This window comes from Dendrobates tinctorius, unplaced genomic scaffold (assembly GCF_039654945.1).
Source record: "Dendrobates tinctorius isolate UK_male_01 unplaced genomic scaffold, ASM3965494v1 ptg000003l, whole genome shotgun sequence".
NCBI classification, from domain to species: Eukaryota; Metazoa; Chordata; class Amphibia; order Anura; family Dendrobatidae; genus Dendrobates; species Dendrobates tinctorius.
In genome coordinates, this window is record NW_027361671.1 from 77,356,733 (window position 1) to 77,371,795 (window position 15,063).

General features: G+C 48.6%; 1 protein-coding gene across 6 annotated transcripts in view; it reads left to right on the top strand.

The window, feature by feature from the left end:
• Window positions 1–526: 526 nt before the first annotated feature.
• Window positions 527–15,063, top strand: part of PRRC1 (proline rich coiled-coil 1) — a 38,508-nt gene continuing 23,971 nt past the window's right edge. Inside the window, exons 1-4 of one of the 6 annotated variants that reach the window (XM_073557354.1) lie at window positions 527–702; window positions 4,228–4,351; window positions 8,637–9,032; window positions 13,587–13,732. In XM_073557354.1, the coding sequence (XP_073413455.1) occupies window positions 4,243–4,351; window positions 8,637–9,032; window positions 13,587–13,732 (651 nt within the window). In that variant the 5' untranslated portion in view covers window positions 527–702; window positions 4,228–4,242. Of the gene's footprint in view, window positions 703–845; window positions 1,042–1,116; window positions 1,283–4,227; window positions 4,352–8,636; window positions 9,033–13,586; window positions 13,733–15,063 lie in introns of those variants that run through there. The other 5 variants (XM_073557397.1, XM_073557444.1, XM_073557517.1 and 2 more) reach the window with 5 other exon arrangements.

The following is a 15,063-nucleotide window of genomic DNA, read 5'->3' on the forward strand; positions in this document are numbered from 1 at the left end:
CAGACCCTCGGCAGGCCCGCACAGACCCCCGGCAGGCCCGCACAGACCCCCGGCAGGCCCGCACAGACCCCCGGCAGGCCCGCACAGACCCCCAGCAGGCCCGCACAGACCCCCGGCAGGCCTGCACAGACCCCGCCCACACTCTTCCCCCCTCCCAAACTGGATGTGCAAGAAAGGGGTTTTTTTTTAATTCCGATATTTCTGTCCCATTGACTTGAATGGGGTTTCCGGTATCGGCGATACCCGACACTTTTTGGGTATCGGTCCGATCCAATATTTCTCAATATCGGAAAGTATCGCTCAACACTATTCATTAACCAAACTACCCAGTTTATTATTATATAGAGATAGAGGTAAATTTGTGAATGAGGGAAGTGTAATATTTGTATGCAGGTGAAAAGTGGGCCCCCAAAGTCAACATTACTGGTGGACGTATAGTCCACAGTGCCCAGGCCCCTCAGCAGCACCAGGACCTGCCGTGGCACTGAGCGGAGCGCACACTCCCGGCTCCCACGCAGCAGACACGCCCCCGGCCTTGGAGCCGCGCTCTCCCCGCCTAGTCCGGGTTACGTGGCAGCGCTCCCGTCAGCTGCAGCGGACATATTACATGCCGGCCCTGGGCGAGCGGTGACCGGCTGCTGGCTGTACCCCGTGATCCAGCGTTACGGACCCGGGCGGTGATACGCGGAGCGGCCGGGACAGGTGAGGAGAGTCCTGGGTGACATGTGACCGGCGGCAGGAATGTCCCCGCAGCCACACATTCCGGAGTCGCCGCCTCATCACTGCTGCACAGAGGGCACTCAGCGGAGAGGACGCAGAACGTGGCAGCGCGGGGAATGCTGGGAAATGTAGTCACGCAGTGTGTGCCTGTGTGAGGGGCCGTGTGGCTTATTACTGGGGTCTGGGGCTTGTACCTGGAGCCAGTCAGCTGTAGGGGAGGAGGCAGGAACCAGCATGAGACAGAACAGCCCCGGCTTCCCTGATTTGTGGGGAGAACCCTAGAATCTGTATGTCAGCTCTTCTGATGTCCGCAAATCAGAGGTACGGAGAAGGGTCACGTGACAGGAACGCACCAGTGTTGTGGACCACTTTCAACCACTGGATTTAATGGCTCACTGGCCTGAGATGTGCATGACAAGCCATAAGCTTCCCAAGGGCAGTCACTCCCATTATACCACCATTCATACCAGCTGATGGCTTGGGTGCAGGAAACACCGTGGATTTCCACGCCTGCAGATATAATCCACAGCAGAGCTCGCCCAGGTCCGGGCCGCTTTTTACGGTGTGTATAGTGTCTGCGTTTTCATCCACACTGTTCTGTAAAACGCAACAGATTTCCCTCTTGTGAAATGTGCGGACCCTCCCCCGTGTCTGCGCCATAATAGGGGGGTCAGGGCAGTGCCACAATCTCTAATGTAAAGCTACCAGGGCCGTCTTCACACCGCGACATTCATAGACCAAGTACGGACCGTGACGTGTGGGCCAACGGACCGCACTCAGGCCAATGTTATTCTATGCGGACATGAACATGTCTGAAATTATTCCTCGTCCAGAACCGGTCTGGGGAAATGATTGCAGGATGCCCGAGTTGGATTCGATTATTGGTTCACATTCGACCATGCAAGTCAGTGAGTGCGTGGAAAATATCAGACTGCACTTGGATGACATCAGAGTGCGTTCTGATATCCGCAGACTGTCAGGATGGACAATGTTGTTTTCTCCATCTTCTGCTCATCTGAGAGAATCAGATCACACTGTGCCGACGCTGATCGGACCCCGGTCACACTGTGCCGACGCTGATCGGACCCCGGTCACACTGTGCCGACGCTGATCGGACCCCGGTCACACTGTGCCGACGCTGATCGGACCCCGGTCACACTGTGCCCAATGAGAGATCATACGGTCATGTGACACTGGCTTAAGGCCGATGTCAGGCGACCACACAGATCGTACGAGTGTAATCCAGAAGACTGATACTTTCCATCCTTGTCTTCCATATGTCCATATTTTATATCGGTGTGATTCACTTTCATTCATCTACATTAAAAATGTACAAGATCACATAGTTTCCTGGGTTAATAATGGAAATGTATCCGTAAAATCTGGTGCTACACGGATGTTGACTGTGAATATGAAGCCGGGCTAATTGTGCAAAATAACACATAGGAGCAGATTTAGGCTACGGTCACACGATCAGTATTTGAGTATTTTACTTCAGTATTTGGCCAGTATTTTACCTCAGTATGTGTAAGCCAAAGCCAGGAGTGGGTGATAAATCCAGAAGTGGTGACGTGTTTCTACTGTATTATATCTTTCCTCTGATTGTTCCCACTCCTGGTTTTGGCTTACAAATACTGAGGTAAAATACTGACCAAATACTGAACGTGTGAATGTGGCCTTACTAGTCTTGGCTAAAATTCTCATAGAAATGTTTACCTGGCAGTCAGGAGATGTGCCAAAGGTCCCCAGCGGTGTAATGCCGTGCTCTAACTTTGGTACGTTTGGCCAAAGGTCCCCAGCGGTGTATGCCGTGCTCTAACTTTGGTACGTTTGGCCAAAGGTCCCCAGCGGTGTATGCCGTGCTCTAACTTTGGTACGTTTGGCCAAAGGTCCCCAGCGGTGTATGCCGTGCTCTAACTTTGGTACGTTTGGCCAAAGGTCCCCAGTGGTGTATGCCGTGCGCTAACTTTGGTACGTTTGGCCAAAGGTCCCCAGCGGTGTATGCCGTGCGCTAACTTTGGTACGTTTGGCCAAAGGTCTCCAGTGGTGTATGCCGTGCGCTAACTTTGGTACGTTTGGCCAAAGGTCCCCAGCGGTGTATGCCGTGCTCTAACTTTGGTACGTTTGGCCAAAGGTCCCCAGCGGTGTAATGCCGTGCGCTAACTTTGGTACGTTTGGCCAAAGGTCCCCAGCGGTGTATGCCGTGCGCTAACTTTGGTACGTTTGGCCAAAGGTCTCCAGTGGTGTATGCCGTGCGCTAACTTTGGTACGTTTGGCCAAAGGTCCCCAGCGGTGTAATGCCGTGCGCTAACTTTGGTACGTTTGGCCAAAGGTCCCCAGCGGTGTATGCCGTGCGCTAACTTTGGTACGTTTGGCCAAAGGTCTCCAGTGGTGTATGCCGTGCGCTAACTTTGGTACGTTTGGCCAAAGGTCCCCAGCGGTGTATGCCGTGCTCTAACTTTGGTACGTTTGGCCAAAGGTCCCCAGCGGTGTAATGCCGTGCGCTAACTTTGGTACGTTTGGCCAAAGGTCCCCAGCGGTGTATGCCGTGCGCTAACTTTGGTACGTTTGGCCAAAGGTCCCCAGCGGTGTATGCCGTGCGCTAACTTTGGTACGTTTGGCCAAAGGTCTCCAGTGGTGTATGCCGTGCGCTAACTTTGGTACGTTTGGCCAAAGGTCCCCAGCGGTGTAATGCCGTGCGCTAACTTTGGTACGTTTGGCCAAAGGTCCCCAGCGGTGTATGCCGTGCGCTAACTTTGGTACGTTTGGCCAAAGGTCCCCAGCGGTGTATGCCGTGCTCTAACTTTGGTACGTTTGGCCAAAGGTCCCCGGCGGTGTATGCCGTGCGCTAACTTTGGTACGTTTGGCCAAAGGTCCCCGGCGGTGTATGCCGTGCGCTAACTTTGGTACGTTTGGCCAAAGGTCCCCGGCGGTGTATGCCGTGCGCTAACTTTGGTACGTTTGGCCAAAGGTCCCCGGAGGTGTATGCCGTGCGCTAACTTTGGTACGTTTGGCCAAAGGTCCCCAGCGGTGTATGCCGTGCACTAACTTTGGTACGTTTGGCTGGAAGCTGGACAATTTTTTTCTGTTCCTAAACCTGAGAAAAGAGAAATGTGCGCAGGCCAGTCAAAAATCTGTCTGATTTCCTGGATCCACTGAGCCATCATCCCTTTTTAGACATTTGCTGGAGCGGAGGTGCAGGAATCCTCTAAACCAGATCTTCCATGCGTTGTACGGCAGTTTTATGACATTATTTGGGTCCAATTTCTATTCCATCGGGTCTAGTAAATCTCCCCCATACTGTGATGTATCAGGAATGTACATACTTCCAGGCATGGCTGCCGTTATAACATTCACATGAGCCTCAGGACCTTCAAAGCTGTCTCTGTGATCCATAAAACGAACCTTCCAAGTGCCTCAAGCATCTACAGAAGGCTCGTGAGAGGCAAGAGTGGTGCTGTCTGTGTACGTTACAATGTATTTGTGCTGATCAGATTTTACTTACAGAGCCCATCACAGAAAATGATGGAAGAGAGCGGCATAGAGACCACCCCTCCGAGCACTCCTCCACCCAGCACCGCGGGGACCTCACATACAGCCGCTACAGCCATTGCCACCCCGGTTCCTCCAGGTAGAGTCCGTGTGTCTCCGTGATCTGACACTGTCTGTTAGACATAATTTGTAACTAATGCATATGTTTGGGAGAATGCTACGTCTGGAAGTCGTATGGATTTTTCCAAAAATCATCAGTTGTGTGGACATTACAGCATACATGCTCTGTCATCTAGGTCTCTGGATTCAGTTTTGGACCGTAGGCTACGTTCACATGTAGCGGAACTCTCGCGGAAGTTACCGCGAGAATTCCGGAATTCCATTCCGCGGGAAAATCGCATTTTAAATTCCTGCGATTTTCCCGCCGAAAAACTAGCAGTTTGCAAGCGTAATTAGCTTGCAGAATGCTAGCGTTTTCCAAGCGATCCGTAGCATCGCTTGGAGAACTGATTGACAGGTTGGTCACACTCGTCAAACAGTGTTTGACGAGTGTGACCAACTTTTTACTATTGATGCTGCTTATGCAGCATCAGTAGTAAAAGATAGGATGTAAAAAATAATTAAAAAAATAAAAAATATTGTTATTCTCACCTTCCCGCGCAGCCTTCCCGCCTCTCTCCACGCTCCCGGCATCTTCCGCAGTCATTCTCGCAAAGGATTATTGGGATCGGAAGATGTCGGGAGCATGGAGGGAGGCGGGAAGGCTGCGCGGGACGTAGGAAGGTGAGAATAACAATATATTTTTTTTTTAATTCTATTTTTTACAGGGATATGGTACCCACAGCCCGGAGGACAGTCTCCTCTCCTCTGGACCGTGGATACCATCCGCAAATGTTCTGCTTACTTTTCGCATGGTGGACACAGCCACATGCGGAAAGTAAGCAGAACAATGCATTCCTATGTAGGTGGAATCGCAGCGATTCCGCTAAATTAATGAGCATGCTGCGTTTTTTACCGCAAAGCGATTCCGCCGTGGAAAAAAACGCAGCATTAGCACAGCATGTGCGGAATCCCATAGGAATGCATGGGATGCTTATTTTTCGCGGAAAAATCGAGCGTTTAAAACCGCCGCGAAAAAACCGCGATGTGTGAACGCAGCCTTACGGTGCTACTGTGCTTTCTTAAACGTGTTCCAGCAATAACAATGATTGCTTTCAGTCCTCAGACAAGTAAGAAATAATAGAAGAATGGATACTCATCCTTACCGCACCCCACTCTCTTTCTCCTAAGGTCTGGATTTGGCATTTATCTTGTTGTCACAGGTCCTGTCCTTGACATACCAGAAATCTCCAGAAATGCCTGTCCTGTCAATCAGTGGCTGCAACTATCCCCAACCCCAGCCAATGAATGGCTTTACGACATTTCTGGCCATTTCCTATATGTCAAGAACGGGACGTGGAAGCATAGACCAGCGGGGAGCCAGTAAGTGCCGGAACAAGACCTGTGAGGGATCAGTTTCTGGTCTTTTTTAATAGTGCAGTGGGGACCGTACAGATAAAAGAAGATTCCCTGACCCCGGGAACCTGCTCCAGAACTGCCACGTTAGCGGTCCCATCTCCGCCAGACATTAATCTATGACCCTGTGACCACCAGACACTTGACCGTGGCTTCCCTGACCCCGGGAACCTGCACCAGAACTGCCACGTTAGCGGTCCTATCTCCGCCAGATATTAATCTATGACACTGTGACCACCAGACACTTAACCGTGGCTTCCCTGACCCCGGGAACCTGCACCAGAACTGCCACGTTAGCGGTCCTATCTCCGCCAGACATTAATCTATGACACTGTGACCACCAGACACTTGACCGTGGCTTCCCTGACCCCGGGAACCTGCACCAGAACTGCCACGTTAGCGGTCCTATCTCCGCCAGATATTAATCTATGACACTGTGACCACCAGACACTTGACCGTGGCTTCCCTGACCCCGGGAACCTGCTCCAGAACTGCCACGTTAGCGGTCCTATCTCCGCCAGACATTAATCTATGACACTGTGACCACCAGACACTTGACCGTGGCTTCCCTGACCCCGGGAACCTGCACCAGAACTGCCACGTTAGCGGTCCTATCTCCGCCAGATATTAATCTATGACACTGTGACCACCAGACACTTGACCGTGGCTTCCCTGACCCCGGGAACCTGCTCCAGAACTGCCACGTTAGCGGTCCTATCTCCGCCAGACATTAATCTATGACACTGTGACCACCAGACACTTGACCGTGGCTTCCCTGACCCCGGGAACCTGCACCAGAACTGCCACGTTAGCGGTCCTATCTCCGCCAGATATTAATCTATGACACTGTGACCACCAGACACTTGACCGTGGCTTCCCTGACCCCGGGAACCTGCTCCAGAACTGCCACGTTAGCGGTCCTATCTCCGCCAGACATTAATCTATGACACTGTGACCACCAGTCACTGATTGGCTGGTAGTCTTCATGTCATCAGTTTTGGTCCAGGGCGAGTGCACGGAGCAGATTCCTGGGGTAAGTGTAGGTTGCTTTTCTATCAGCATAGCTTCCCGCTGTTTAAAAAAAAAAAAAAAGGAAGAAAACCCCTTTAAACAATTTTTCTCCTCAGAATACCTCTAGAAGCAAACACGATAAGGTCTGAAAGCAGAAACTTAGAAGACAGAGCGCCTGTTTATATTATTAAATCGATAGTATTGTGGATAAGGACCAATATTCTAACGTGTAAATCAAGCGTGTATCATCTGGTAGGGTATAATCCCACACAGACGAGGTGAGCACAGTGACAACTTGAGAAAGTATTTATAAATACAATTTGTATTTGCATAGAAAGAAAATAAGAAACATTGATTCTGGATAATAAAATAAGGAGCTTCTAGTGTGAGAGACACAAGGACATCCTATACAGCACATGGAAGTACAGACCTCCTATACAGCCACAGCGTCTCCCTACTTACATAAGAATATAATGCTACCCATATACACAAGAGGACTAGATGCCAATATAAATGACAGGTAGGAAGGGCCCAAACATGCTGCCTAATACAGCAATAAGGAAATGAAAGTGCATGAGTACAATTCCCTGTTAACTCAAGTGCATTAATGTAATCCTGTGGTAAGGAGACGAAAAAAGAGCTGATTAAGTTGCATAAAAAGTGTAGCACAACACGCTTCCAATAATATGTAGCATAGGCTGGGGATCAAGACGTTGTCATGAATGGATGTGTCATTCCAAGTGGCAACCAGCTCGGGGACCGCTGTGTGTAGTGAAAAGATAGAAAAACAGCTGTTACTAGTCCCGAGTCAGTTGACAATGGACTATTGTTTGTTTTGGTCCTGTGCGACCTGTGGAAAGCAAACTGCATTGCCTGTGCGAACGCTCCCTAATGACTACCAGCGAGAGTGATCCCCTACATTACATAATAATATTCAGTGATGTCCAGAAAACTATTGGTTTCATAATATGACGAAACCAAGCGCAAAATCCAGTACTTCAGACGTTGGTGAAAGCCTACCTATGAAAGGTGCACCGCGCTCCAAAACAACGGGAATAAGTGGGCATGCCACCAGGGCTGTGAAGTCAGTAAGTCAAACCTCCAAATCCGACCCCCTCAGTTTCCATGACACCGACTCCGATTCCACCAAAATGGACTCCGACTCCACGACTTTGACTGCGACTCCACAGCCCTGCATGCCACACCGACTACATAGGCGCAATGATAACGCCAGAGATTTGCTTAATGCCTGCACACGTGTATTATGTCAGCGATGTTAAGGAAAAACACTGGGGACACAAGTAGACCCACTTGCCCACGATCCAAGGTTGCGTTTGGTCGCAGTCTTCCTCACCCTGATGACCAAGACCAGGAGCGCTAACGGTACATACACATAATACAAGAGGTGATAACGCGAGATCTGCTGTAGACTGTGAAGCTCCTACACCATTACCTCTAAAGACGCCACTCGCTACACTTATACACTCTGCAGTGCAGCGATCGTCATCAGAAGAACAAACCCGGCCTCAGCGTACCCTCACACACACCGGCAGCATCCACATGGTGCCCACTCTGGGAAGCAAATGAGGAGGCGTAATGGTGCACCCAGCTCTTGGCCACGCCAAGGGTGCATCAACGTCTGCATATGAAATAATAGTTATCGTCTCGTGTAGTGTAACAGGTGCAGGGTTAGCTTGGTTGTTATAGGGGCTACATCCCATATTGTATAGCCCATTTAAAATACATTTTGGGAATGACGGATTCCTTTTACGTAAGTAGATAAATAATTGCTTGTGATTGTGATGAATGCACGTCTCTTTGCTTTTCATGTCATGCATTGTGATGAAACCACCATGGCCGTATAAAGCTCTGACCTGTACTTTGTCTTCACTTTACAGTTTTATCGAGTCCACTGGCTGCTCCGATGATCCCATCTGCTCAGACTTTTTCACCCCCTAGTTTTTCTACTCCTCTTCCCCCTTCCACCGTTCCTCCCATGAGAACCTCAGCTCCTCTGCCGTTTACACCTCTGGCCTCAGGAGGGCTGCTGCCGCCTCTTCACACGACTGCACCTGTAGGTTTCAGCAGTCCGATGCCATCTTTCTCTTCTCCTGCATCTTTTCCTCCTCCTCCTCCACTTGGTTCTTCTCCTGCACCAGTCTTATCAGGTCCACCTATGGGTCCTCCAGTCACAGGATTTTCTATGGCTTCCACCTACGATATTACCAAGGGTCACGCTGGGCGAGCACCGCAGACACCATTGATGCCTTCATACTCTGCACCCCCGGTCACAGGTTGGGTCTCTAATCTTATATTCTTACTCTCTTCCATTGTGGTGTCATTACAAACATGTCTGGAGGGAATGTCTCGTAATTTCTTGAAAGCTTGTGTTTGCAGTATAATGGAGAATTCTCCTGTGAATTGATATCATAACTTTAAAAAAAAAAAGTAGCCATGTTTAGCCACCGTGTAGCAGTTTTTGATCGGTGGCATCTTGGTTCATAGACCACTTTGATCACCCAGAAAAGAGGGGCACAAGTGTCCATCTGAACCTCAAGCGTGAGCAATGTCTGTTAATGCTCTTGAAGTTAAAGGGAACCTGTCACCCCCCCCCCCCGGGTGTTTTTCAGTTAAAAAGCCACCTTCAGCAGCACTAAGGCTGCATTCTGTGAAGGTGGCTCTTCTGTTTCTGACCCCTAGTAACGCTGAAATATTGACTTTTACAAATAGCTCCTCATACCTGTAATGTGTCCCATAGGTGTGGTTTGTTCCCCTGTATCAGCCGCCTACCATCCGTCCATCATGCCTGTCCGGTGTCTCGGCGCTGCCCACCATCCGTCCATCATGATGCCCCTGTGCGTTGCTGCATCCTCCTGTTTTGAATGCTGGCGCCTGCGCTGTGACAAGAGTTCTCGGGCATGCGCAGTGCGCGCTGCCCGAGAACCGACATCAGGCTATTGCGCCTGCTTGTTGCGGAGGCCCCAGCCCCACAGTGTGAATACATCATAACACACTGTGGGGCGGGATCAGGGGCCTTCACAACACGCAGGCGCGATAGCCTGATGTCGGTTCTCGGGCAGCGTGCACTGCGCATGCCCGAGAACTCTTGTCACAGAGCAGGCGCCGGCATTCAAAACAGGAGGATGCAGCGACGCACAGGGGCATCATGATGGACGGATGGTGGGTGACCGGACAGGCGTGATGGACGGATGTTAGGCTGCTGATACAGGGGGACACATTACAGGTATGAGGAGCTATTTATAAAAGTCAATATTTCAGTGTTAACCTAGGGGTCAGAAAAAGGAGAGCCATCTTCACAGAATGCAGCCTTAGGGCCCTGTCACACATAGCGACTCACCAGCAATCCCGACAACGATATCAACGTGTCAGGATCACTGGTGAGTCGCTACATGATCGCTGGTGAGCTGTCAAACAGGCAGCTTCACCAGCGATCAGCACCAGCGACGCCGAGCGCGTGGCGTCTCTGTGTACTTTAGTTACCAGCACGCTGATGCAGGGAGCTGGTAACTAAGGTACACATCGGGTTTCTAAGGGGCGTGCGTCACTTAGAAACCCAATGTGTACCTTGGTTACCAGCTCCCTGCATCAGCGCGCTGGTAACTAAGGTACACATCGGATTTCTAGGCACAGCGCGCCCCCTTCGAAACCCGATGTGTACCTTTAGTTACCAGCTCCTGGTCGCTGGTCTCCCACCTGTCACACGCAGCGATGCGTGCTGACCAGCGGGAGACCAGCGACCCCAAAAATGTCCAGGGCTCTCCATCAACGATCAGTGATACAGGCAGGGGGGCCGCTCCTGATCGCTGTCACACACAGCGATCTCGCTGGTGAGATCGCTGTTGCGTCACAAAACTAGTGACTCAGCAGCGATCTCGATGTGTGTGACGGGGCCCTTAGTGCTGCTGAAGGTGGCTCTTTAACTGAAAAATGCCTTGGGGGGGGGGGGGTGGGAGGTGACAGGTTCCCTTTAAGTGTCGCATGTCTTAAGGGCTTGTTCACATGTTGTGTTTTTGCAGCGTATTTTTACAGCCATTCTGCTTTTTTTCCCCAGCAGATCTGAACCTTCAAAGCATTTTTTTCAAATCTGTGCCAATTCTTTCAGCATTTTTGCAGGTTTGTCACCCATTTAAATAAATGTAAAAACAAGCACAAAAACACGTGTATTTTATGCAGCGTTTTTTCTTGCTAAATCGCTGGTTTTCTGCAGCAGAAAAATTTGCTGCAAACACAAACATGTGCACACACATAACCCAAGCCTATGTTCACATGCAGCATTTTTTCTGAAGCCAAAACCTGCTCTCTTGGCAGGAAAAAACACTGCCTTCAAAACCCTGCATTGTTACATAGTTTTTTGGGTGCGGATTACATTTCTGCTTGGCACCTGTATATATTGTAGCCAAGCCAGGTAGGCTAGGGTTAAAAAAAACTTAGTTCTGTTTTTTTTGCTGCGTTTTTCAGGCGTATTACATGGGATTGGTCTCCAGTACATGTTCATTTTCTTCACCAAAAATGTTAGAAAAAATGCAGCACAAATGTTACGCTGCGTTATTTGCGTAATTTTCTCATAGCTTTCTGTTGGTGAAAAAAACGCTAAAAGAATTAACATGCTGCAAATTTTCAAAAACCGTTCAGTTCTCCACTTCTGTCAAGAAAAAAGAGCAGAGTGTGCATGAGATTTCTGCGTACTGGGAAACGCAGCTTATGTTCTGCGGTCAGAAACGGCATGTGTGAACACAGCCTAAGAGTAATCCGAAAGCTGGAGTGAGGCCACGCAATTTTTATGGGTTGTACAGTGCAAAAATTGTTCTGAAACTAGTTACAGTAGTTATATAACTTATTAGTATATGTTCATATCTCATCTTGAAGCTTCATTCCTGGTTCTCAGCAGCTCCTTCTCTGGTTAGGGCTTAGAACAGTGCCATCATTTCTGTGTGAGGGAGGCTGGCTGGCATCTCAGTAGCTAAGCCAAGCTCCTCTGTTGGTTCATCAGTTATGATGGCGGGCTCTTCTATTGTGATGAGCAATCAGCCAGCCCCGTCACAAGCAGCACTGACGGTGAGCCTAGACAGGAGGTGCTGTACTGTGTTGGACCCTAAATGGAAGCGAGAGCCTTGAGACTGAAGTTTGGGTATTCTTAAAGTATTTTAAAGGGGTTGTCCGATCTAAGAAGAACAGTCTGCAGTCACTTTTTGCAACTGCAGAATGTTTAATAATGACAGTGTATCATGCGATTCCACAGTATTTCCCAGGCGATGGGCAGTAACGACTCCAGGTGAATATGATTTGCACATTTATGATCACGTGCCGACTAGACTCTTGCTCTTCTCTTATTGAGAGAAGCCAGAGAGACTTGTCTGCAGGGCATATAGAAGAATTGTGACTGTGCATGTCACACACTGTCATGATTCTGCAATCATTCTCTATAGGACTTATTCCGAGACCAGAAAACCCCTTTAATAAGTTTTGCACCTTACTGATTTAAAGCGGACCTGTCACCTGTTTTGGCCGCTATAAGATGCGGCCACCACCTTTCAGGGCTGATATACAGCATTCTAAAATGCCGCAGATAAGCGGTCCGACCTGAAAGATATAAAACGTATTCTTCTTTATACTCACCCGGGGGCCGGACTGGTCTGATGGGTGTCGCAGGTACGGTGCCTTTCATATTCTTGCGATGCCGGCCTCCTGTAGTTTCATCGCTCCCCGGCATCGTGCTCCTGCTCAGGCGTACTTCTCTGTCCTGTTGAGGGCAGGGCAAAGTACTGCAGTGCGTAGGCGCTGGACCTCTGACCTTTCGCGGCGCCTGCACACTGCAGGACTTTGCTCTGCCCTCAACAGGACAGAGAAGTACGCCTGAGCAGGAGCACGATGTGGTGGAGCGATGAAGAAGCAGGAGGGCGGCATCACAAGAAGATGGGCGACACCCATCAGACCAGACCGCATCGGACCGCCCTGCAGGTGAGTATAATAAAACTTGTTTTTCTTATCTTTCAGATCAGATCGGGGGCTTATCTACAGCATTATAGAATGCTGTAGATAAGCCTTGAAAGACAGTGGCCGTATCTTATAGCGGCCAAACCTGGTGACAGGTGCACTTTAACCACATTTCCAGATGGTTTGTTACTCTGAGCAACGCCTTTAATCTATGTATGTAGATACATAATCTTAAAATAATTGGAAATAGTTTATTTTATTTCCATGACATAACAGAGCTTTGTTGTTTTTCTCTAACATGAGGGATAATAAGTGTATTCCCTGATGTAGGAGGATCAGGTGCTGTCAGATATCGGCAGCACTAGGGCAGACGTGGCACACAGCAGTCACATGTGGGTCACGTAGAGACTTGTCACAACCTTGTTCCTTATTTTTTCTTAATCTTATATACATCACACTTTCTTGAGTTTATATGCTAGCCACATAACATGGGTGTCTGTTAGTGATGAATGAATGTGATCGGAGAAGGTGTTATCGTTTGCCTCCCTTCTTCATGCGATGACGTCCTCTTCTCCCGTCCTGTAATGGCTCCGGCGCAGGCGCACTACTTTTGCCCTGTTGAAGGCAGAATCCTGCAGTGCGCAGGCGTCGGGAGAGGTCTGGCGCCTGCGCGCTGCAGAATTCTGCTCTGCCCCGGAGCCATTTCAGGATGGGAGAAGAGGACTTCATCGCATGAAGAAGGGAGGTTACATCGGGGGCTTATCTACAGCATTACAGAATGGTGTAGATAAGCCCCCGATGTCTATGACAGCAGCTGCAAAGCCAAAAAAAAGTGTGACAGATTCCCTTTAAAAGAGCCAAAACTTACTGGTGTTTTTGTTTCCTTTTTGAAGTTTTACCAAATGCTGTTCCCCATCTGACTCCTGTCGCCCCCGGTGTATCGGGCTCTTCCATTACATTCCCGGAGGAGCCTGAGGACCCCAGGGTTTTTGCTGGCCACAATGACCCACCTGCTGGAGGAATCTGGGGCTTCATTAAGGTGAGATGCAACAGCTTACAACCCTCCTGCTGCAACCTGTAGTCCTTTTTGCTTCCGTGTTATTGTACAGCTTTCCAGGAGCCATAACTTTTTTTTTTTTTTTTAAATAACCTATCCATATGAGGGCTTTTTATCAATGGGATCAGCTGTATTTTTTAATGCCACCATATAATGTATTGAACAACTTCCAAACTTTTTATTTTAATCTATCTGCTATTTTCACAAAATGAAAAAATAACAAAAACTGGTTTGGTGTACATATGTGCTTTATGATAGCTTCTTAGTATTTTGTGGAAGATGAGGTGACCAAAAACTGTCTTTCTGGCATTATTTTTTTTATGTCATTTACTTTGCAGGACAGTTGACATAACATACCAGTAGGTCAGATCATTACATGACGGGTCCAATATTTTTTTAAATAACAATATAGTGGAGATAAATTAAACTTCTGCCATCTTGTTTTCTTTAACCTCTTAAAGGGGTTGTTGAAATAGTCTGAGGAGTCTCTGCTGTTGCTCCCGATATATAGCATTGACTGCGGAGCTGATGTCATCCTGACAGCACGACAGCTAACCCGTGAGCTCAGTGGCTCTAAGCTTAGCACTTCAGTGTGGACGGAGCTCCCAGCTCCGAGTTGTTGAGCTCACTGATTGTCGATGTGACTCAGTGCTGCAGCTAATGGCAGACATCAGGAGCATCGGCGGAGACACCAATGGACCCAGAGAAGGAGAGTACAGCTTGTTTTGCTTTCTATCTAAAACAAATTGCTGCAAAAATCACAGCCAATTACAGCATTTTAAGTGTTCCAGACAATGAAATGATTATTTGATTGCTCGATTTTGTCAGTTTTTTTTTTTCTTTTTTTGTACATTCTGCAGCCGCCGAGCGCTGATCAGTGACGCAAAAATCACTGATCAACGTTCGTGCTTGCTATTGTCCAATCCTTTTTTTCCCCATATACTATCCTGATGCAGAATACTCTACTTACATATGCCACCACATTAAAAAAGTCACATACCAGGAAAACACTGAATCAATTATAATATAGGGTCACTAGTGGGGGTTTCCACTGTTTAGGCACATCAGGGGTTCTCCAAATGCGACATGACTCCTGCAGACCACATAATCAACTTTAAAATCAAAGTCTGCGTTCCAAACGTCTTTTTCCTTTGAGCCCTGCTGTGTGCCAAAACAGTAGTTTTCCCCCACAATTGGGGTATCATCGTACTCAGAAATATTGAACAACACATTTTGGGTTCCATTTTCTCATGTTACCTTTTGTGAACATAAACAATTGGGCCTAAAAGAACATTTTTGTGGCAAAAAGTGAC